The sequence below is a fragment of the Onychostruthus taczanowskii genome, unplaced genomic scaffold (genome assembly GCF_017590055.1).
Source record: "Onychostruthus taczanowskii isolate IOZ18803 unplaced genomic scaffold, ASM1759005v1 scaffold30, whole genome shotgun sequence".
Classification (NCBI taxonomy): Eukaryota; Metazoa; Chordata; class Aves; order Passeriformes; family Passeridae; genus Onychostruthus; species Onychostruthus taczanowskii.
Window position 1 is genome coordinate 2,251,648 of NW_024500350.1, and position 25,121 is coordinate 2,276,768.

A 25,121-nucleotide genomic window follows, 5' to 3' on the forward strand; every position below is an offset into this window, starting at 1 on the left:
CTCTGGGGCTGTGCATTTGGGCAAGTCTCACGATTGGAAAGCAGCCCTTTCTTTTTGTAACTTGAGGTATTTTTCTTTCAGTTCTCAAGAACTCTTTAAAAACTTGCCTTACCAAAAATGCTCCTTCCATTGTGCATTCACACTGGGTGGTGATGGTTGTTTTGCTTCAAGTGCTGGGTTGCTGGCAATGTTTTAATATATTTTTAGATAACAGTAAAGTATTTGTTTTTTCAAATGAGAGGTAGGAAATTGCAAAGAATAAAGAATTGCATGAGCTGGCTCAGCGATAGCAAGCCTGTTCCATTTGGGGTAGTGGAGGAGGAAAGGGGAATAGATGGTGAGGTAAGAGCTGTTGCTGTGACACTCCCCCGGTAATAACTTCAGCAAGGAGCTGTCAGGGGTGGAAGGAAAAATAAAGATGTTGAGAATTCTGTACTTTGACACTTGATATGAATCATATCTCCTCTGTTGTAAGGGGAGGATAATTCAAGTAAGCCCTGTGAACCCTTCCCGTGACAAACACAAAGCTTTTCTTCTTCTCTCCCTGAACTTGGTTCTTGGCAAAGCAGAGCGTATATTGCAGTCCCTTTGAGGCAGGGGCTGGCTCTGTAAACAACATCCGTAAGACTCCTGCACAAAATTCTAGCAAACAGAGTTGTTGAAGCCCTGGATTGATGAGGCAAATCTTTAATTTGTGGTGTCTCTTGGTGTAAGGCAGCTACAGTAAGCCTTGCATCTGAATGCCTCATATAGCCTGGAGATTGATTGAATGATGATTTTTCGTAACACAGTAGAAAAGTAATGAGGCTTTCTAGATTACTTGAAATACTATTTTCTGGTGTAATGATCACTAGTTATTCTTTTCCATTTTGTGTGTGAAGTCTGCTTAATAAAGATCTTTGTCCTTCCATCCCACAAGCATTTATATCATTTTGTTTTCCATCAATAAGCCTGGCCACAGCTAAATTATTCTTTTCCAAAGGTGGAGGTGCAACTGCTGTTGGCCATCTTAACAACAATAGGAAAATGTATTTTTATAAATTTAATTATATATTTATTATCTTTAAAGATATTGTATTGAAACATATGTATTTTATAGGTATGTATTTCAAGAGGCTTCTTTGCACAGACTGACAGTAGTTCATGGAGGGGTTTTCAGACCCTGTCTAGGATCTCTTGGCACTTGGATCTTTTGGCACTTTGCAGCAATTGTTCAAAAAATGGTGTGTGGTCCTTTTAAAAGTAATTTTCATTTTTCACCTTAAAATGAGATTTCAACACCCTTTATTTCACTCTTCTGAGTAGGATGGAGATTGAAATGCACGAATGGGGAGGTCAGGATGTATTTTGAAATTGGGGAAAATGCAGTTCAAATACATGGTGATAATATTATTCTTAGATCATTGAGGCTGTAAAACCTTTTTGGTGCTAAGAGGAAATGGCAACTTGAGCTTCATTGGCCAGTGATGAGCCTTTGCAGCTGGGGTCTGGCCTGGGTGGTGGTGACATTTGAGACAGCTGTCTCAGGGTAGTGAAACCTGGGCTTTCCCTTCCTCTGTACTTTCCAATGCAAATTGCAGAGTATGCCCTGGGGACAGGCAGAAAAGTCCATATGTGTCTTAGGTGTGAAAGAAATTAGAAAATCCTGATTGTCAAATTGTGATTGTTCAGTTGCTGCAGAGAGGTTATTGCAGTTAGCACTCCTGTGTCTAAAAGGTGTGAGGTTTGTGCACATGTAATTTCCAACACCATAAAGCCCTGATTTCTCCTATGTGCAGTTTTGCAATGTGTGGTAGGATGGAAGGTTTGACTTTTGCTCTGCACCTGGGTGATGTAACCTGTAAAGAATTAAACTTGTCAGAAGGACCAGCAGCTGTCATTGTTGACAGTACAGAGCACAAAAAGAGACTTGATGGATGAGCCCACCAGCATTTCTTGTGTGTCCCTGAACTTTAGAGCTGTTTGATGCGTGAAGTCTGAGCTTTTTATGTCTACGCTGCAGAAATCTTTAGATGTGTCTTGCCAGGATCCATTAGCTTGACCTGGCTGGCTGACATGAAGGTATGGCTGACCTGACTCTCCTTTCCATCTTTATCCATTAAAGGTCCCAGCTTGTATACAGTTGGAAAAAAACAGTCGTAACACTTTTGCAAATAAGCCTCTCATCAGAAAACACAAATACATCGAGGTCTCAGCTGAGTCACTCGCTCCTGCTTCCCCAATTCTCTTCCTCCCACTTGCAGTCAGTGAGTTCTGAATTTTTGTTGCCCCAGAGCAGGATTACCCACGTGCTCCTTCTTAAGCTCTTGTCCCTTTCTTCCCCTAATCTGCTGTGTTTAAATCTTCCAGCAAGTGGAACTGTTCTTGCATGTGAACATTTCGAGATGGATTGCTGCAAGAATTTTGGAGAAGCCTTTTCTGTATTTTGAAACTGGAACCAAGGGTGTTTACGTCATGGCAGTGCCCACTCCAGCAGTCCTGCCCTATTCCTTTCCTTCCTGTCTCCTCTGTTGCTTTGCTCCCAGAGCTCTGCTTTGCACTTTTTGTGGAGCCAAGTAAGGAGGTGAGAAATGCAGCACCTCCCTAAACTCTTCTGCACATCAGTTCTCCAGTGTGGGGAACTAGGCAGGTGCCTGGGGAGCACAGGTGGGAGGGTGCTGCCATTGCATAAACCCGCTCACAGAGCTGCTGCCAAACTTGGAGCCACCCCAAACTGAGAGTGTGGCCTCTGAGTTTGTGCCTGGTAGCAATTCCTGCTCAGAAGTATGAATTCCTAAGTAAGATTGTTCATTCCAAGTTCAAGATGTGTGCAGTATCAGTATTAATAGTTTGATTGCTGACTGTGTAGAGAGATGCCTGCAGTTACCTTTATTCCTGAATAATGGCTTAAATCAACTAGATTTGGCTTATAGCTCTGTGTTTAGTGGAATAAGTTTTTGTGCATGACTTAACTGTGGATTTTGAGGACCATCAATAAGAGATGCACAAAAGTTCAGTCGTATAATGACTACAGTGTTGCATAGTTTTTTCAAATACATTTTTCAATTTGTCCTATCAGGTCTAATTAACCTAGGAAACTTTGTCCTGTAGATAATTACTTGTCAAATATCATTCCTAGAATCTTTCTGACAAAGAGCCAAGTAAGACTATTTTACATTCTGTAAAATTTAAAATGCTAAAATATATTAAGCAATCAATATTGAATAAGAATATATGCTGTTAGAATCCTAAAGCTTTTACATTTTAAAACCCGATGAAGCAAAGTTGAGGTTTTTATTGCTCTGTTAACTTGTCTGCAGTGTAAAATGAAAGTGTACTGAGTACTATAATAAAATAGTTTAAACAGAACCATGCATACAGAGAAAAAAAATTTAAAGGTTATCTGTCTTGCAAATGTATGCCAATTGTGCTGAAAACCTTTTTTACCATCCCCCCCTTCCTCACTTACATTACTGTCATTAATAGCAGAAATCTGCCTGGTTTTTTCCCTTCCTCACTTACATTACTGTCATTAATAGCAGAAATCTGCCTGTTTTGATCCTGGGAAACACGTTGGACCCTTTGCTCGTGTATTTGCAATAGCCTTTTCACTGGAAAAAAACTGAGCAGCTGCAGCTCAAGTTAATTTGCTTCCTTTAGACACAAAAACTGAAAGTTGGTACTTTGAACTCATGTAAGTTTTTTTTTTTTTTTAAGGCCTTTATGGGGTTGTACCTTTTCTTAGTGTGTTTTAAAATGCAGCAAATAATGTTTCTAATTGTACTTCCCACGGAAAAGTAGTTGGGTTTTGGACAACCTTTACATTTTTTCCTTCATTTTTGCTTTGTAGTAGGCAGCGATGGTACGTGGCTTGCTCCTCACCAGATTGTCTGGTGATCAGTGCAAGGCATGCATGTTTTTTCTTTTAACTTTTTCCAGGTTTTCTGAATACATCATGTTGTTAGTCACTCAGACTTACCAATGCATCCTGGGTTATCAATCCTGGTTGTCACAGAATCATAGAATATCCTGAGTTGCAAGGGACCCACAAGGATCGAGTCCAGCTCTTGACCCTGCATGGGACAACTCCAAGAGTCACTGCAGGTGCCTGAGGGCATGGTCCCAACGCTCCTTGGGCTGTGTCCCTTGTCATTGTCAGTCTGTTTTACAAGCAGAGTGACCTCATTTAGGTGACACCTCCTGTCACGATGGTTTGAAGAAATGTGAAAACAGGATGTTCAACAAGGATCATCAAAGCACTGTCAGAGTTGTAGGCAGAAATAATCAACTGCACCAATGCAGGACAGGGGGTAACTCACTTGGTATCAGTTCCTCTGAAAATACCCCAAACATTACAGTGGAAAATTGGTTGAAATCACAGTGATGTCAGCTCATGCTCATCTGTACAGACAGGGCTGTAATACCTGCCCACCATGCAAAGTAATTCTTCCACTCGGTGCATGTAAGGCTGTGGCTGGGGAGCACTGTAGTTTGATGTCCACAGGCCTGCTGCAAAACTGCCCTCTGGTCACATACCCTAAATTTCTGATCAAAGATTAAGTACAGGTTGTCCCACTAATAATCATCATTCCTCCCACCCAGCTGGGTTTGAAGTGCCTTATGTAGTGTGGTATTTTTACAGGATGCCAAGTGTTCATAATTAGTTTGTCTCCCTTAACACATCCTGTTGGACTTTACCTGCTGTTACTTATGTACATCACAGCCCCTCTGTTGTGTACAAGCATTAGAATGGTTGTAATGGAGAATGTCCTACATGAAGCAGTTTCTGGATGTCAGTCCACAAATAACTATTCCTATCTGGTTAAAAGTGATGTGTAAATTGTTGAGTTTCTCTGCTAGGGAAAGCAGTAATTAAGAGTGAAAGTACTGGAGTGGAGTGTTGGGTTTGGTGGTTTCTTGATCAGCAAAGTATAGCAGAGGTAATGGTACACACCTTTTATTTAGAACAGAAAGGCCAACTGTCCTAATTTCAGCTTTTTTTATCTTTCATTCTTGACGGAGAAATTTCAAGAATCTTCTATCTGTAGAGGTTTGGGTTATCAAGCATGAGGTGATCAAGGGGCTCGTTGTTAGTGGTGAGCTATCCTGTGCTTCGTGCAAACCTTCCCTTGTCCTCCACTGAATGTTTTGGTCTTTGACTGTGGTGTGTTCAAAGGCAACTGTGGGACAGCCAGACAGGAGCTCTGCTTCCTCCTGAGATGGTGAGAAATACATTCTCCAGCGGTGCATTTTAGTGGGAGGTAGCAGGACCAAGTAGGACACTTGCAGATAGAAGTAGGAACTGCTTAGGATATTCAAGTAAAACTGTTATGCAAAGCAGGTTACAGAATGGATTTTGCAAGCTGTGAATGACCGACCTATGGGCTGTCAGGCATTTGTATTTCCCCAGGGTATTTTCAATTTCACTGTAGTGACCAGCTTCATGTGTATTGTAAAGCTCTAAAACGACAAACACATGCTATGATTGCTTGTTGTTCTTTACCTTTTTCAGTTTTTGAGACACACTATCAAGTCCTGCCTTAAAATGGAGCCAGCACAATGAGAGAAGTGCAGAAAGTGAGAAATGTATAATTTGGGTATGCTTTGCAAACTGCCACAAACCCACTGCTGATACTTCTGCTGTTTCTCTGTTAAGCTCAAAAACAATTCTGAAACACTCTCATTGGAATGTTTATTAGCTCTTTTTATTCTGCTAGTGACTTTCAACCTTCATCCCTCAGAGTTTATGCCAAGAGTTCTTACAAAAGCTTCACAATTTCATTGAAGGACTGAAAGGTTGTAGTTGGCTGTACTTGGATAAATAGTCCAGAGCACATGATAACAGATGTGTTTTATGCTTGGTGTCCATGTTGCTAAACTTGAAGTTGCAGTTTGAAACAGCCCTTGTAAGATGGCCTGGAATTTATAGCACTAGTGTTTGCAGCAGATATAGGAATAGAAACCAGGAGACCTTACTCTGACCTGTAGGTAAAAAGACTTCTTTCAAAATTTTTCTTTTCAAAATTGAGGGTTTATTTAGGCAATGTGTGTTCAGTTCTTTATGTAGACATGTGCATATATGCACTTGGGTTGTTTTGGAGTCTGGTTTTGGATTTTGAACCTTTCCCAGATAGACCAGGTTTGTACTCAGAATTCAGGGCTGTTTTCTTTCCTCAGGAAAAAAGAGGGAGGATTGCATAGAGCTCTCTAGGCTTCAGCACATGACCTGTTCTTCAGTATGTGCTTCACCAAAGGTGGTTTTGCTGGGACCCTGTTTAATCCTAAATTAAGCAATGCTAAATAAAACCTCAGTGAATAACTCACTCACAAGCAAATGCCCATCCCTAGTAATACCTGAGTGAATTAATCCACACTGCACAACAGAAAACTGACCAAATGTTGTGCTCTTCAGGGCTTCCAAATTTGGTCTCTGGATTGGATTTGAGATTAAGGAAGGATGTTTTGTCTTCTGTTTCCGTGATAACATCCTGAGTGCTACAGCTTGTTATAAAAGGTGGCTGGTCCTGGTCTTTAGTCACTGTAAACTAACCCTTGGTCTTTTGGGGAAAAACAACACTCCCCTTCCTCTTTTTAAGAAACTGCTCTTGTGAAGCATTCTGCCCTCCACATATTTGGCCCAAGCTGTGGAGCTCAGGCTGTCTAACAAGCTTTTTACTGGTTTGCACTCCATTTTGATCAGGCACTGGAGCGAGACTGTGCATTCCTTGCAGCATCAATTGTTGAAGTAGTCCTTACATTATGAAGTTTGTCAGAATTAGTGTTTATTTAAGTACCATAAAAGTTACTGAACGTAAAATGAATCTCATTTCTGAGTCCCTGCTGTTTTGGAAACCCTTGGGGGTCTTTGAGATGTGGAAAGCCTAATTAGAATGTGAGCTGTAGCTACTTCAAGCTCTGTAAAGCTATTTTTATTTCAGTTGTAAAATCACTAATACTGATTTTTTGCTTCAGGCTGCCATGCTTTCTGTTAGGGAGATTTTCCATCAACCTTTTTGAAAACAGGTTGTTTGTGGTATCTACAGCTTAATCTTTGTAGTAGTGGGAGGACTAATTTGAAGGGAATTCTGTAGTCACTGAGGCTGACATCTCTCTATCCACCACAAGAGCAGAGGCAGAGCTGGCACATTTATTATAATTTTACCTCCATGTGTTTGTGCTAGTGGAAGCTTCCTACACAGAAAGAATGCAAGACCTGTAGCAAAGTTTCTTGAACTTAATTGACTCCTTCCAGGGTATCCATTAGACATTTTGGAGCTCACTGCAGTGTACTTTAAAATACTGAGGTTTTTTCTCCCATCTTTGTGCCACATGAAAAAAGGTGTCAAAAAGGTGAGCCATAGGGAAAGAGAATTGTTGTATAAATTGATTTTTTTACTTCTCTTTTTCCTATTATCCTTAATAAAGAAACTCTTCACAGTTGAAGACTTTTGCCAGAGGGGACATGGTAGTACCAGACTGGCAAGGCCTGGGAGGCAGGGTGAGTTAGTCTGTGCTGAGTTCTGTCCTTGTGGCTAGACTTGGCTGTGCTTCAGCTAACATAACGTTGTTTCAAGTATTCTTGTGTTACCTACAAAATAATATAGAAGGTAGTTTTGTAAAAGGTTGAGTGCTAATTCCTTGCTCCAGTCCTCTCTTTGGAATTTTCTTTGTTATAACAGATCTTACTGTGCTTGCCAGCCAGTGCCACTGTGGATTTGTTGATGACTTTGGTCAGTACTCTTATGGATTTGAGTTTGACCTGGTGAAATATTACATAGAGTTGTAGTAACAACTTGTCTTTATCTCATGCAGTTAAAAATAACATCATTTCCTGTAATCTTACCCAGTTATTTCTCCCCATTAACCCTTTGAGAAGTTTAGGGTAATTCTGAATTTATCTGGAAGTGTTTATATTGCACAAACCTCCAGTGCTGAGTAGATCTGCAGCAGATATGGAGGGCAGTATTATTAAGGGTTTGAAAAGGGAAGCTTAGATCCTAGAATGGCCTTGTCCTGTGACTTTATTGTGGTTTATTGTCTCAACTTTGTAATGTATTTTACTTTAGAGGAATTTCCAGGTTCCTTCAAGATGAATGGAAATAACTTAGACATAATTTCTTTGCAGAGAAACTAAAGACAGCAGCTGGTAACCCAGACACCAGCCTTCTGCTTTGAAAAGATTCAAAATTTCCTCTTCTGGACTCTGCTTCCAGCTGCTTGGCTGTTGTGATAAAAGGCTGTGGGGTGTGCATGTGCAAAGTCTGTGTGTGTTGAAGCAGCAGTGTCACTTCAGATATGGCTTCTGACAAAAGCACCACTGAGGCATGGGGGAGCAAGACCCCTGGACTTCATTGTGGTGGACAGATTTTCTAAATTACTTTGAGTTTGTGTTCTTCTTGTGCCTTTAAAAAGCTGTGGGTGGAAGAAGTGTTTCTATAGTGATAATGGGAATTGGGGAGAGTGAGAATAAAAACCTGTATCCATAACACATTACTGCATTATGGAGCAATCTACATCCATTATTTAGGTATTATGTTATACTACTTGGTAGTTGAGTGCAATTTAAGGAACAATCTTTCTCTGGCTGTTTTTGTTAATATTTGCTCAATGGTTGTTAAGCATTTCCACAGCTTTTTATATCTACCAAGAGAGCAAATATTCACAGGCTTAAAGGATGTCCAAACGTGATACTGTAGGCTTTGTTCTGAAAAATGTGGATATTTTGCATTTCCTATGTGTTATCATGATAAATTGAATTTAAGGAAAAGCCTAAAATATTTCAGCAGTTACGTGTTCTTGAGTCACCCTAATTGTCCAGTGTATCTTTATGTATTGAAAGTTTGCAGTTAAAATTAACTGTTCTCTATGTGATGAGTAAATAAAGAAAAGAAAAACTGCTTTGCCCTAGTCTGAGTCACAGTGTCATTTTGATGGGCAGATTTCCCCAGGTTTCCTTAGGATGCCATTCCTGCCTCACAGACACCTTGGTAACACACAGCCACAGGCAGGAGGATTCATTTGTTCAACACAAGATGAGACAGGAGCTGCAGGTGACCTGGCCATGTCTTGGGTTGTCTTTGCAAAATCCTGAAGAAATGAATTTGAATGCCCTGTTGTGCCTTTTACAATAAATTTGCAGATGTGAGAAACCACACCTCACTTTTTAAAAATAGGCTTGGTAAGCCAACCCCAGTGCATGCTGTGGGTGTGCCAGCCCCAATACATGCTGTTGGTAAGCTAACCCCTGGGAAGCCAACCCTCCCCACACTTGTGCAGATGTCACTCTTCAGACCCAGCTCCTCCTTTGTCCCCAGTCTGTGCAGTCCTTTGTGCTTAAACCCTTCTGATGGTCAGAGATCAGCTTTCAACATTACACAACTTCTATATAAGAACCAGCTCTTAACAGAACTTCTTACATTCAACATCTGTGAGAGCCACCATCACACTATCCATTTATTACACAGAGAACAAAAATGTTTTGCATTGGGCTGTGGTGAACTTGCTTTGTTGAATCCAGACAGTTTCCCTTGATGCAGTTTTTACTTGCTGGTTTATATCTAGTTTGTAACTCTCACAGCAGAAAAGGAGCCATTTTTCTCTGAAATGAAAAACAGTGTTAAAGACCTCTGCTTTAACAACCTCTCTGAGGGTGAGAACCCTGCTGCCAGGGGCTGTTCCATCCTGGACAAGTAATTTCCAGGCTTAGAAGTTCAATTGCAGAAGTGCTCCCTTTGAAACATTTATTCACTTAATAAATTTTAATTCCTGTCCTAGTTTGAGTGTTGTGAGTGCTTTCCTTGGATTTTTTTAGACTTTGGAAATGTTTTTAATGTACCGCTTTGTTTTCTTTGTAGCATTGTCAGTGTGACTTTGTGGAGGAGAAAAACTGCATTGGCAATAACAGGTGCTACTGCAGCAGTTGTTACACTTTCTGTTTTAGTTAGCATAGTAAGAGTCCCAAAACCTTGGAGTTCAGGGAAAAGAGGAATTTCAGCCAAAACTCAGAGCCCTCTCTGAATACATTTTTTTGGGGGTTGTCTCTCCAAAACCAAAGCATGCTGATTAATTTGGCTGAATTCACAGCACGTAATATTCAAGGCATTATATTTAGTTTCATGTTGCATGTGGGTGTCAGCTTGAGAGCTGAGCCAGATTTGCTTGTCATGTTCCAGTTTAGTGCCTGTGTGTTCCTGACAGTGGTTTGGTTTTGAGAGCTTTGAGGCTGATGTACAATTCCCAAGGGTGTGCTTGGAAATACTTTCTAGGTATGGAATTGAACATGCCTGGGGATGGTTGTGTGTGAACTGTTCTAGCTGAAATTTGGGAACTGCTTTGTTGCAACTCTTCTGCGGTGCCTCTTCCCCATTTCCATGGGAACAGATGGGCTTTTGTTGCTAAGAGCTGTCATCAAACTGGGAAACTGCCGGGCGCAGTTGAGCCACTCTTACTGTAAAACAGGGCTGACTGCGGGCTGAGGACATCACATGGCAGCATGGCTTCAAATGGAGGGGATAAAAATATCCTTCCTCCTTCTTCTCTCAGGCACAGATGCCCCAGTGTGAAAAGAAGAGTCACTCTGGCATGGACCTGGTTGCATCTATGGCACCCATGGGATTGGATGCAGAGGAACGCTTTAGGTTTTGACCTACCCAGAGAGCAGCAGTTTTGAACAGTTGAGCTAAAAAAGTGTTTCAGATTTTTTGCAGATGTTGAAGGCTGTCCAGTTTGGAGCAGTGAATCTTTTAAAGTTTCATTTTGTTACTTAATTTATTTGTGGTTTTGTTTTGTACTTGTCAAATTATTCAAAGCAAAATCTAGTGATGCAATGGTACTTAAATTAAATTTTGTAGCTTTGGTAAGTCCAAGGAAATCTTACTGTAATTCAGTTAAGAATAATTATTTTTCTTAGAGTCATAGCACTGTGTTTTAATATCCAGATGATAAATTTTAATATGATTTATTATCTGGAAGTCACTTGGAGATATAGAATAGATGGATTTACTGGGTGTTTTTCATAAAACATTTTGCAGTTAAATGGTTTAATTACTTAAAGTCAGTGCTTTCATTTCAGCGGATTTATGGTTTAAAATAAGAGAGCAATGTCAGATGTAAACATCAAAGACAGAGACATCAATGCACAAGATTCCTATGTGTGTTTCTGACTTTTTTTTTTAGTTACATTTCTCTAAAGGATGTTAATGGCATAATTTTCTTTGAAAGCTGAGATTTTACAGAACTATTCTACAGTTTTCATGATAATAGCTCCATAACTTCATAGGAACTGCCAGAATTCCAGCTTTGAGCATGTGACTGCAAAGTTGTCCTGAATTTAAGGCACTTCAGTACAAGTCAGTTCTGCTTGGCCAGGCATTGGACACAGGGGTGTCTGACCCTGTCAGAAGAAATGGTTTTGTAGATCTGTGTTGTGGAGATGACTCCCGCTGAAATGACACGGGAACGTGGAGCTTTGGAAAGCAAACAGTGTGTTCTGTTCTCTCTGGAAGAGCCAGAAAGGGGAAGCCAGGGGTGTTTACAGGGTGAGTGTCTGTGTGGAGCTCTCCGGTCTGTAACCCAGGGCATGGATCCCTGGCTGCCTGCCAGCGTGTGAATGGAGCTGTGACAGCTCGTTAAAGTGATCCTAGAAAGGACTACTGGCGAAGATAGCTCAGCCTGGGGGTGTGAGGCACGAAAAGGTCTTGGGAGCAAACACAGCCGTTCAGGGGGAGCTGTGGAGGGCTCGTCACTACAGCAGAAGAACCTTGCACAGGTTGGACGTGCAGATATGTAGGCAGTTCCCTTACCCTGCCTTTAATCAGCTATCTTTTATTCTGGTCACAAAGCTTTCATGCATCCCTCAGCACTGCTCCCTCGCTGGCGTTTGGCTTCAGGCCAGGCATTAATGAGTACCCCAAGCCCGATGTGATTTGGCTCCTCCAAATCTATTAACATATCTTCAGAGCAGGATAAAACTCATTAAAATAATTTACATTTGGGCGTTAGAATTTCAGATAACTTTTTAATACCTACTGCCAAACCCCCAAAACTGTGGCACTGTCCTTCAGGTGAAACTACAATTTACCCATTCTTTCTGGAAAAAGAACAGACTGCCAGATCCCTTAACTGCTCTCTGATGGTGATGAAATTACTCTGTAGCATGAGTTTTATCAAAGCTCGTGGGAGATAGCTCTGATAAAGGAATGCACACCATTGTGTAAGATTTAGTTTATTAGAAATCCTATTACAATATGCTGTGTTTGAGTTGTGTTTTACTGTACAGGACTCTAGTGAAGTCAGCTTGAGGTACAGAACAGCCTCAAATTACTGATTTTTTGAAAGCTATGTGCTGAAATCTTTACATGACTGAGTTACAGATCTGGGCTTCAGCTCATGCCCTCCCTGGTCTCTGTGCAATTCACTTTTTTACATAGCTATTTTTGATCTCTGTCCCTGTTCAGTATGCCAGAGCTCCTGCTGATGTCTCTCCCTGTATTTCATGTTGAGGAATCAGTCCCTGCCCAGGTTGCTGTCCTGCAGCTCCAAGGCAGTCCAGCAGACATCAGCTGATCCAGGGCAGCCCTCATGTGTGAGCTCTTACCTCAGAGCCTGTAACAGAGCCAGGCTTGAACTGCCCATGACCTGTGCTCAGATTGTGCCAGCTAAAAGACTGAGCTCTGCTGTGCATGCTGGAGCAGTGCTTGTACATGAATGCATGGAAGCCCAAAGTAGTAACTGCACAAAAGACAGCTTGAATGTTTCATCCACATGTAATTACTTGGTATCTTCTAAGTGCTAAAGCCTTTTCAGCTGAAAATATCCAGAAATGGGCCTTAAAGATGGGTATCTTTGCTCACCTAAATTCTGTAGATGTGGCCCTGCTGCTGTGCTAGTTCCCCAGTGGAAGTGCTGGCACCCAGGGAATGTACATCCCATCAGCCTCTTCCCTTGGGAGTGAAGGAACAGCCAGGTAACTATTACCCCCTGTAATTGACTGGGGAGACTCACATTTTGCTCTTTTTCCTTTGCCACGTTTCATTTCAGCAGGTTTTGAGGTTTTTCTCTGTCATACATAGCGGTCAGCAGTGAGGCAGATTTAGGGTGTTGGTGTGTCACAGTTTTGAAAGGTAGCAAGCAGTGATCTTTGGAGTTTAATTTTCTGATGCATTCCTGTCAACTGTAAGAATGAAACATGCACTTGCAGATTTTTGCAAGTCTGCTTTTACTTTCTCTTTTTCTTTTTTTTTTAATTTCCTCTCACCACCCTTGAAATAAAGAAACATAATGGCATAGCAAAAGAGTCAGTTTGAGGGTTTGTTGGATATCTTCACCATAACTCTCTCTGTGTAGTATGTGATCTCTGGATCAGCATTCATGTTTCTTTCTCTTTGCATTTCCTCATCTTCCTGCATTGAGGCAATGCTAATCATGTGATACTTCTGTGACTTGAGGCACTTTTTTGTGTTGACCATCACAAAATCATCTTGAGGAGAGGTTTCAAACAATAGCATGGTTTTATTTACAGAACATAATACAGTATTGGATGGGCCACTTTCAGTCAGTGCACCGGGCTTGCCTGTTGCACCGTACCAGTTGACAGAAATTCAATTAAAAATAAAACAAGTATGCTTTGAAATATCAATTTGTGCTTTTTAAAACTACCTTTTTATGTGGCTCCTTTCTTGTGATTCCTGATCTTTTGTTCACATTTAAAATTACAGCAAGAAAAGTATCCCCTTCAAAAACAAAAAGGAAGAACTTTGTTAATCTACATTTGCTGTTTGAATGTGTTTAACTTTGTTAATGTAAAAACTGCTCAATACAAATGGGAAGAATTAACCTGGTACCTTCATCAGTCTTGCTTGTATGTTGAATGTATCTCAGGCTTAATTTTAGTTTGCTTCCTTCCTTCAGGTTTTGAATGAAGAATGCGATCAGAATTGGTACAAGGCAGAACTCAATGGAAAAGATGGCTTCATTCCCAAGAACTACATAGAAATGAAACCCCATCCGTAAGTAGAGCTTTTGGGGTGGGCTCTCTTGGTCTTACTCTGGGCACTCTCACAAACAGAACAATGGTTTTCTGCTAAATTTTACCTGATCTACTCAAATGTATGGGCAGATAAAGGATGGCTGGTGAGTTGTGTGTCTCTGGCTGCAGTGTTTGTTTTGAGTCCTTTCACAGTAGCTGCATAGCAGGGTGTTTTGGGAGGCTTTTCTGGTGCTTGCTCTTTTGGTTTTTAGAGTCAGACAGAGCAGCCTTGGAGTTTTCAGCCATAAACCAGCAGAAAACCATTTAGTAGAGAGTTTTCACTACCACTGCCCCAGGAAAAGTGTCTGTGCTTGTCTACTGAGCAGGTAAGAGTAAAAATCATTGCAATCACAGCCCTGCAAAAGGTTAAGGGTATTTGGAGCTGAACTTGGGGTATGTCTGTTATATCCTGAGTATAGAATCACAGAATTGTTAAGGTTGGACAGGACCTGTAACAGTCATCTGGTCCAACACCTTCCTCACAAAACAGGCTGACCTCAAGTGCTTGTACACAAGTATTGTTGCCTTGAACTGCTGCTCCAAAGAGCTGTGTTTGAGTAACTGCTTCAAACCTTTCCCCCTAGGTGTAATGAACCCAGCATATGAAAAGTGTAACATTTCGTGACTGGGTATTTTCTTGTGTCACTTCATGTGTTTCTGCTGTCTTCTACTAAATTTTGGTTCTGCAAACCTTTGAGATCCTGCAACACCTGAACAAGAATAGCAACTCTGGGTAACAGATTCAAAAGGGAGGTTTAAGAGGGAGAAGCAAAACCTGTAATCAGGGGTTTCACAAGGAGCTGTAGCGTTTCATTTGCTCACAAAAACTGATGATTAATGTAAGTGTTGACTGTCATTTTATAATGAAGATATTGCAGTTAAAAGCAATCAAGAATTATTTTTCTAAGGGCCCTTTTGAAATAGCAGAAGGAAGCTTCTGAGGGCCTGGCCCCAAGAAGGAAGAAGAGGTGTCATACTTTAGGGCAGCCAGGGGGGAAGTGCAGCAAGGACACACAAGAAAATTCTGAAAATTTTTAAAGCCTTGTTTTCTGTAGTAATGTGTCTAGTTTACCCTGATTGTACCAGGCCACTGGGGATCACAAATACACATTGCAATGTCTCTGGCATTGATTTGATGCTTTTATCTTCTCATAACAATTTTCCAGGCATTTGAGTTATCCTGCAGTGATGTCTCCTATGCTGATCAGTTTATTCTGTGATCCTCCATGGTGTTTTGTTTTAGAGGAATAGAACTGTCAGTTTTTCACCTTTTTTTGTATCAAAAGGGAATGAACAATATTTGAGCCTGCAAGTGGGCGAATTTGATAGTGGTTTTTAAGCAGAGTTAATTTGATCTTATCTGAAGATGTTTTAAACTGCTGATGGCATCTGGATGGGAGGCAGTGCCATGTGTCAGCAATGCTGGGAGTCTTAACTACTGCATTTTAACAACCCTGGGAAATGATGCAGAAGTTTTTATAGCATAATGTCAGCTTAGTTGTAGTGCAGAGCTCTCTAGTCACAGGTCATACACAAAGCAAACTGCAGGCAGCTGAGCAGTGAGAAAGAGAATGTTCCTTTACTCAGAGTACCATAAAATTGTTTTCAAGAGGTTTTGGAAAGAAAGCAGTTGAATATGGCTTTAAATCCTGTCCTAGGATCCAAAATTTAAATCTTTCAACTGCACAGCTGGTATCAAATGTCGTGTTTCTCCTTACTTGTATTTTGCAAATCTTACAGATCACTTTGTAACTACCAGCAAATGAAGATGAATGGAAAATCTGGCACTTTTCAGTTACCAGACTTAGCTAGGGATTAACCTGAAGGGTTAATCTGAATTACCACCTCAATTAACGAAGCAAGGACTGAGCAGAACTAGGCAGGACAGAGAAGAGCTACAGGAAACTCTGGGCAGGGAGGTTGCTGTGAAGGCACAGCAGCACCTTGCTCTTGAAGGGGGCAGGGGAAGACTTTGCTGTTCATGAAACACACCATGAATCTGATCCAGGCTATCTCAGGTCTCTGTGTTTGTTATCAGCTTGTCCTGGGGATATTGCTGAAGTCTCACTTTGCAGCATTGTAATTTCTGTGGAAGAGCTCGGCCAAGGGAAATGATTGTGCGAAGTGAAGCCGAAGGAATTGCCAAAGTGCTGATTGAGGGGAGGCTGGAAGCGATGAGAACCTGTGCTGTACAATTAGTGCAGCTCCCTCTGGCTGTGCAGCATCAGCAGGAATGCCTGCTTCAGTTCTGCAGTGCTGACAGGATGTGTTTCACCTGCATTACAGAGCTTGTTGGAGTCAAGCCTTATCAGCCTTACCCTTCAGAAGAAAAGTTGTGGGAATGTTGTTGTCACTTGCCCTAGTTCTCAGCAAGTAATTTTTGACATGCTGTGGTTTTTGTTAATTTTTTCAGACATTCTGTAGCAAACATATGTGCACAACACTTCTGCTTTACCACTGTATTCTTAAGTAGACAGCAGTCCTGCAGAATGACTTTGTTTCATCTCTGGGATTTTCTGTTCATTTAATTCTGGCTAATGTAGTAGTAAAGCTACAAAACTGCAAGGAAGCTTAAGAATTGTGAAAGATTTTTAGTCTGTCTATTTGAAGTGTGTTAGAAGCAGCTAGCAGAAAACATAGCTTGCCATTGTCACTTTGGAAATGTTATTTAATTTAAAAGAATGGTACACTTCTACTTTATAGTGATTCAGTAAAATTTAGGGGGAAAACAGGTGAACTGTGGAGGCTTCAGGAAGGATTCTGTTAAGCTCTTTCAGTCTTTCCTTCTTACTTTATAGAGAAAGGTGAAGTTGTTTTTTGTTTGTGTTTAAGATGAAACTGTCACATGAGTAATTGAGAATTATTTGAGAACTAAACAGGATTAAGATACTTTGTAAACAAAAAGTATGGTGAGACATGTAAAATCTTAATATAAAGCTTGTTTCAAGCAGCATTTGGCAGAGAGAAAATTCAGGACTTCTTCGTCTCTCTGACAGTAGTGCCAAAAGCCCAGGAAATTAAATACTACCTTTGAATTCTGAAGGAGTTTCACTTAATAGTTTCTCTTGATTGATTTTTGTGGGCAGCAGTGTGCAGTGAGGGGCAGATAGGTCTCCCATGGTGTTCTGCCACCTCCTCACCTCAGGTACCAAGAAGCAGCACAGGTGCTAAGCCACCCAGAATGTACAAAATACCATGAAATTCTTAACCACTGGGAATAGGATGGTTGAGGGAGGAAGCTTTTAATTTTTATTCCAGGGGATAAAAACACAACGAGAGTTTGAAACAAGTGGAGTGTGTTTGGTAACCAAGTAATTGTCAGCCCTTCTTCAGCTCTAGAGGTAGTTTCCCCTTACAGAGATAGATCTGGTGACTTCTTGACGTCATGAGAGCTCCAGCTTCTCTTAAGAATGACTGTTTCAAGAAGGATTCTGCAACTCCTGCCTTGTTGCTGCAGCAAAACCTTCACTGCAGACAGTGGGCTGTGTGAGTGGAGCTCTTGTTATGAAATGCTTTCCTCTACGGTCAGTCATCTGCGTGGGTGTGGGTGTGATAAGTGCTGCTGTCCTGTGTGATCTGTTCCTCAGAGCTGAAAGCTCTGCTTTTTAGTTGTGAAGATGCTTCTGCTTTTCTCATGCCATGTGACCTACCACTCATCCCTTCTTTGCCTTTAATCTTGGATTAGTCTGGAAATGTAAATGTAAATGGGGGCAAGGATCCCGTGACCAGCCTATTGGTCAGTGCTGACGATGTAGTGGCCTGAGGTAGGTTCAGCCTTGGTGTCATGGTCAGCCTGTGGCTGGTGAGAATTTTGGATGTGGTTTGCATGAGGCTGCTCCTTCATGTGACTCTCCTGTGAAAGCTGCTGGGTTGTCCTGCCTGTGGGAGAAAGCAAGAAAAGAGGCTCCTGAAACAAGTGTCATCAGCATCTTTTCTGGAACAGAATCCATGCCTAGCTCAGCACTCCTCTGCAGTGGAGCAGAGAGACCTTGAAGGAACTTTTCTCGCTTGATCTGTGTGTAACTGCAGTCCTGGCACCTGCCTCAGCTTTCTGACAGATGATACTTGTCTTGGACCACAGGACTCTGGTAGGGCTCAGAGATTGGACTCTGGGCTGCAGGAGCAAACAGCTGCTGGATGAAGATACTGATTCTCTCTGCTGAAGTAGATGTGTCTTACCACCTGATCCGAAAGAGACCAGAAATTGATTTAGATACAAAATGCACTTTCCACGTGTGCAGGATGGGGCAGTGCGTAGACAAGACCTTGTTTCCGGAGCTGTGGTGTTTCTGGCTCTTCCATGAATGGATTAAGATTCTTAACTTTTCCTATTGTTTTCTTTTCCTCCCCACACAGGTGGTTTTTTGGAAAGATTCCCCGAGCGAAGGCTGAAGAAATGTTGGGCAAACAGAGACACGATGGTGCCTTCCTCATCAGGGAGAGTGAGAGTGCTCCTGGGGACTTCTCCCTCTCAGTCAAGTAAGTCATGCCCAGGAGCAGTTGTGTGCTAATCAGGCATCTGCTGCTCCTTTGGACTGGTGAGTAAAGGGCAGGTGATTGTCAACACTGAGGAGCAGGAATAATCTCACAGATGCCCTGTAGCATTCCTATTCTAGTGACATTTATTCCCTCTCTGATAGAACAAACATCTTTGCTCTGATTTGCAGTGAGCCCACAAGACTGACCTGGTGGCATGTGGCTCACACAGGCTCAGGCACTGTCTGGTGGCCTCTTTGTGGATCCCATTCCTCCCTCTTACAGTCACAAAGCACCCAATGTGGACAACTTCCCATCCTCCTTCATTCCTCCTCTGCAGTGCAAGCCACTACCTTATCTTCCCTCTGTGCATTTGCAAGTATGATTTCTCTGCTTGGCACATGCTTTGGTAATATTCCCATTGACTAGGCCTGGACATGGAGCTGTGAAACCAGAGGTGCATTTGAACTCTACAAGTATATTTCACATGGCTTAGGAAGAAAGTCTTCTCTGTGAGGGTGGTGAGGCTGTGGCACAGGTTTCCCAAAGAAGCTGTGCCTGTTCCATCCCTGGAAATGTTAAATGACAGGTTGGACAGGGCTTTGGAGCAACCTGGTCTAGTGGAAGGTATCCCTGCCCATGAGAGGAGGGTTGGAATGAGGTGGTCCTTAGGTGATTCCCAGCACAAGCAATTCTGTGGTTCTCTGATCTGAAGTCACTGAAATAGAGGATTAGAAGCTTGAAATTGTATGTGAAGTAATTTAATGTAGGATGGGGATGGGAGGGAATCTGTCCTCAGCAGTTGATTTTGACTTTTTTTGGTTTTTTAATTATTTTCTTCCCCTTTTCTAACATAAATAAACAAGATTTTCTTTAGAATCCTTACAACATTTTTATTATTCATGTGCAATTCCAGCTGGCTCTGTTTCCTGTGGCTGTCAGTGATCTGTCTCAACAAGATTTGTTTCTGTTTTTCTGGTCATCTTTGGTCTGTAACCAAAGTTTTGTCCTTCTGTACAGCAGCACTGAGTCATGCTAGCAAACTGGATTAAAGCCACTGATTTTAGAGATGTTTATATTTCTGTCTTGGATAGAGTCATTCAGGCTGGAATATTAGATATGAATGGAAGCTTCAGTTGCAGAAAGTGCATTCCTTTAAGAAACAGAAAGTTACAATGGCATAGCTGGGCCTGTCTGTTCAGCCTGGTGTTGCCATCTGGTGGTAATGTCTCAGCTGGGTGGTTTTTCCTGTGTCTGTGGTTTAGGAAAGTCCTTTTCCTAAACAGTGATCTGTAGCATTTGGAATGGTGAGAAGCTCAGAGGTTGAGGAAGCACCCAGAGCAGAGGCAGCACCCAGGAGTTGTTTCAAGGCAGTGTTAGCTTTCCCCACTGATGTATAGGAGCCATGCATGCCGAACGGGAACAGTTGTCTTCTGTTTCCAGTGTTTTAAGCTGAAGTAAAATCACCAATGTGCCATTCATCTGGAAAATCCCAGTGGACCTCTCCAGAGTTCCTCTTTATTCAGAGTAAAACCATTGGAAATGCAGCTTCAATTGAATGCCATCATTTGTCGGAAAAACCACGGAATTGAAGTTGCTGGTTTGTGTGTGCTGCATCATCTTTGAACACTTCGGGGTTTGAGGGGGTTCTTTTCTGTTACATGTTGTTTTGGGGTTTTTTTTTTCAAGACCAGAGAGGTCCTTTTGTTTCATAAGAGAGCCTTTTGCACAAGTTCTTTCTGGTTGCCAAAGGAGCCAATTCTGCCCTCCCTGTGGCAGTGCTTTCCCAGGAATTTGCCTGTAATGGGACTGGTGGTTATGCACTGCATTGTTGCATGTACCCAGTGGTGCTGTGGGAGGGAGGACTGGGGCTGTGAGAAGCAGAGGACCATGGCAAGAATAGCACAGGCTGAGAGTGGCTCGAGTCAGCTGTGAAACTGCTGGGTGTGAAGAGCTAAACCAAAGTGCTTGTGCTGTTTGACTGGCAATTCTGTGTTTGGGGATGTGAAGTGGAAAGCACCAGGTTGCAGCTGTGTTGCTGTGACCTTGCAAAGTCCCTGGCATTTGTCCTTGGGATTCTGCACCATCTTCAGCAGCACAGGTGACAGCATATGTAACATACATCAAGAAGTACATGTGATTCCAGTTATGGGATTGCATCTGTGTTATCAATGTCATTGACAGTTTTCACTGTGCCCTGAAGGACCTTCTTGTTCCAGACTCTGTGCTGATGATCCCAGAAGGAGCTCCCCATGGCTAATAATGTGCTCTTTTGTGTTCTTCATTCTTTCCACACAGGTTTGGAAATGATGTGCAGCACTTCAAGGTGCTTAGAGATGGGGCTGGCAAGTATTTCCTTTGGGTGGTGAAGTTCAATTCTTTGAACGAGCTGGTAGATTATCACAGATCCACATCTGTCTCCAGGAACCAGCAAATATTTCTCCGGGACATTGAGCAGGTGCCACAGGTAAGAGAAGTGTCCCCATAGAGTGCCCTGGTCATGCCATTGCAACCACAGTCTGAAGTGGGATTGCATTTTAGTTAGAGTAAGAAAGAAGCTGACTGAATTTTTTACTTGTTAAAGTGTATCTTTAGATCCTGCAGTCAAAATTTTACTGGTAAATAAGCTGCATTCTTGTGCAAAGCCTACCTTCACTCCTGGCCTCCCTGGAGTTGGAGGCAAAATTATTGTTGCTGCTTGAACGTTTGACTTGTTTTAATGTTTATAGATTCTGTTGCAGGAAGATCATTTGATTCCTGTGAATTAAAAAATGGATTTGCTCCTGTTGTAGGGCACAGTTAGAAAGGATAGGGAAGTGCTTGGTTAATGGATGGACTTGCTGATCTTAGAAGGTCTTCTTGAGCCTAAACAATTCTGTGATTCTGTTCTGATTTATACCTGATCATAGCCAGAAGTGCAGGCCTCAGTGAGGCTTTGATACTGGGCTTTCCTAAGGAGGTGGCTACAGCATATGGAGCATCTCTGGTTTGGATCTAGCCAGTGTGAAGAGAATCCAAAAACTGTTGTGAAGTGCTAGCAGAGCAGCTTGTGTATATCCAACTTTTTATTTTGTTCCATTTCCCAGGACAATCAGAGTGTTGTATTTCATGTAACTGCATGTTTTGTCAGTTCTGGGTAAATCCCTTTGCTTCCTTGTACAGCATTCTGGTTCTAGCCTGAAGACAAGGGTGTGGAATTTGTGCAGCTGTCCAGGTGCCACAGGCAACTTTGTCAGTTTGTCTGAACTTAACACTTAGCTCTGCACTGTCAGGTCAGGGATAAACAGAGGGTGAGAAAACAGCTGGCTGAAAAGGACAAGCATGAAGAGAACTTCCTGTCCTCATGATTTTAAGACTGCAAATGTATTTTAAATGAAATGTTAGCTTTTCCATCAGAAGGGAAGACATGCTGACGAGGCAAAATGTTCTGTGACAGAAGAGTTTAAGGAAAATGTGTAAAATGTCAACATGCAATTTTTAGGGAGAACTTTGTGTAGATCAATAATATTTGTGCTGTCAATTATGAAAACAGGACGAGTAAATAGCAATATTATTGTATTGCTATACAACACAGATCTACAATGGGCCACAAAGAGTGAAAAATACTAGAAAAACATCCGAATCATCCGCTCTATTTCAGCTCTTTCAGAGAAATTTGACCTTTTTCTGAGGTGTTCTACAGCCTGTCCATTACTGTTTTAGCACCTCGTTGCAGCTGTTGGGAGCTGGCTTGCAGAGAAAGGGAGTAGCCCAAATGTTTATTGTTAATCTTCAGTGTCAGGAGCAGGTGCCTGGAGTACCGTGGGTGATTCTCACTGTGTATGTTTCTTGTTCCCTTTTCAGCAACCAACATACGTTCAGGCCCTGTTTGATTTTGATCCCCAAGAGGAAGGAGAGCTGGGCTTCCATCGCGGAGACTTTATCCAAGTCCTTGACAATTCTGACCCCAACTGGTGGAAGGGAGCGTGCCGCGGACAGACGGGCATGTTCCCACGCAACTACGTGACCCCAGTGAACCGGAACATCTAGAGAGAAATATTAGAGATTATTTAAGGAAACCAGAGAAACAGTAAATACACATACAGAGCCTAACTGCAGCCAGTGACCTAAAAAATCACACGGCGGTAAAACCAGAGTCACCTGTCACCGTGAGGTGATCCTCCTTCCCTCAGCACGGAACTTCAGGGGCGGGGGGAAGAGTTCAACTTACACACCAAAACTTATCTTAAAGGAAAAAAAAAAAGGAAAATAAAAAAAGGAGAGAGAGAGAGAAAAATATGAAAATAACAAATTTCCTCAGCTGCTCCTGGGTTATCCCCTTTTATTCACTCTCGTTGCGAATGAGTGTTTTAAGGTCACTTAAGGTCTCACCACCACAATTCTTCTTGTTTCCCCCTCCTCCTCTGTCCATCAGTGCATGAAGTTTTGATGCCATATAAAGTCCTAGCCAATGCAGTTAAAGGAAAAGGGAGAAACTCTGCTGGTATTTTCTCTCTCTGCAAACGGTCTTCATTTGACATGAAGGGACATGAGAGAAGAACCAAATCCACAGTCCTGCCTTTAAAAAAAACCAAAAATCATCAGTTTCTGCTTTTGCCTTCAACATTCAGCATTTCTTGCCTGGGAAAGATGAGGTGTTAATCTAATTTTTATTGTCTCTTCTCCTTTGGCACTTTCTTCTGGAGCTCAGCAGCTTCCAAACAGAGGAAGGGAGAAGAGTTGTGTGGCTTTTTGTTCTATTTTTTACTTTTGAGTCACAGAGCTGCTTTGAGAAACTCCAACGTACAACTGAAGTCTATTAATGCTGTGCTGACAGCTTTTTTGTTTTTTCTTAAAGGTGTACGGTTGAGCACATTCTGTAATTTTTTCCATAGTGCCTTCCCCTTATTTTCTTTTTTATTATTTTTTAAGTTAAAAGGACAGTCCAGAGCTTTTCAGAGGATTTTTTTTCTGCCTATGTGTAAATAAATACTTTGGGGGAAGGGGGCAAAGGAGGGTGGTTTTATCAATGGACACTTGAGAAAAAATCTACAAACAGAGATGGAGCTTTAATCTTCAGATTTGTCTTACTGTTCAACTTCCCTTATTCCAAGAAAAATGAAATCATGGCATTCAAGTGGCAACTTAGGCTGCTCAGAGGTGGAGAGCTGCAACCAGGAGCCTCAAAAGAAGTAAGAGAAAGGGGAAAGTTATGATGAGGGAAAATGAGGAAGAATATTTTGGGGAGGGAGGGTTAAGGGGTGAATTTGAGAAATAATAGCCCTGAGATGTCCTACAAAATGTACATTCCTTTGGTGGAAAACTTCATAATGCAGAGAAACCTCAAGAAATAGTGCTTGAAAAAAAAACTTTACGCTCTTAGTGAATGTTTCTACGTGATGCATGTGATCAGCCTGTCTCCTCGGCCTGGATAGGCAGTATTTGCAGTCGTGTTGCTCTTGAGAAGTGGAGTTGGCATCCCTGTTCTCCAGTCTCTCCTCCCTCCTCAGGTCAGTGTTCCTGTTGAAGTAGCTCCCCGCCCGCTCCCGTTCACAGCAGGCTGTGTGTGACTGTTCTCCCCACCCCGCACCCCGGGGCGTTTCTGGTGGCCCTTTGCTCCTCACCAGAGCAGTGTGACATTAAATTGGACGGAAGGAAAGCAATCAGCCCGCAGCGCTCTCTGTGCCAATCTTCAGTTGCGTTGTTTTTCCCTTGGCGGCCGTTTGGCTGGATCCCTTCACCCCGACCTGCAGCGGAGATCTCCTCCCGCCCTGCCTCAGCACGGGCAATCTTTTGTTGGAGGGTGCCTTTTTTTGTAGTAAGTGTTACAAAAGTTTTAGTCCTGAGATGAACTCTGCCTTACACTTTGATTTTCCAGCAAATGAAAGAGAGAGCTACCCTGTAGAGTATTACTTTTCCCCCCTCTCCTTGCTAGCTGTCACTCACTTTCTTCCCACTTTGTAAAGTGATTGGAAAAGGAATCTATGGCATTCTACACCTGGACCATTTGATTGTTTCCTTATTTTGGAATTGGTGTATATCATGCAGCCTTGCAGACATATGTCTTGTGTGTGTATATATATTAAAAAAATTTTCTGTGTTTAAATAAAAAAAAAGGCCTATGTACTTAATCCTTTAACTCTGCAGCAGCATTTGGTAGATAGTAATTAACTGTGAATAATAAATATACATTGAATTCTTCACTTGAGCATCTGTCTGTTATTTCAGTTAAGTGACCTAGCTGTGACTGAGCTTGTAGTTCAGACATTTCTGGAGCCTTTTGCTGAAAGGGGGAGGTGGTGTTGGGCTGGTGTAAGCACAGCAGCCAGGCTCAGGCTGTTGTAGCTTTGGATCTGCTCCATCAGGCCGGGCCCTGCAGATTGTTTTCACTTCTGCTACCTGAAGAAGAATGGCTCTGTTGGGCTAACAAGGTGTGTGGGCAGCTCTGCAGCTTCTCCCCAGCCTTTGCTAATGGTCAGAAAGTACCTGTGAGGGTGAATGGTGTAGTCAAGGTTAACAGACAATAGGAAATGGCCTACATGGGAGTTTTGAGTTTTTTAAACAGTTGCTCTTCATTACAGTGTTTAAATACTGATTATGTCAAGGTGGAAATGCGTGGATACTTCTACAGTTAGTTCTTTATTTTTCTTTTTTTGTGCCA

At 42.0% G+C, this 25,121-nt stretch overlaps 1 protein-coding gene across 1 annotated transcript in view; it reads left to right on the forward strand.

Moving 5' to 3' along the window:
• GRB2 (growth factor receptor bound protein 2) overlaps positions 1–22,712 on the forward strand; it is a 48,577-nt gene extending 25,865 nt beyond the window's left edge. The window contains exons 3-6 of the mRNA XM_041409030.1: positions 13,888–13,985; positions 18,362–18,484; positions 20,780–20,948; positions 22,325–22,712. Coding sequence (XP_041264964.1) covers positions 13,888–13,985; positions 18,362–18,484; positions 20,780–20,948; positions 22,325–22,510 — 576 coding nt within the window. The 3' untranslated portion in view covers positions 22,511–22,712. The remainder of the gene's footprint in view (positions 1–13,887; positions 13,986–18,361; positions 18,485–20,779; positions 20,949–22,324) is intronic.
• Positions 22,713–25,121: the final 2,409 nt, after the last annotated feature.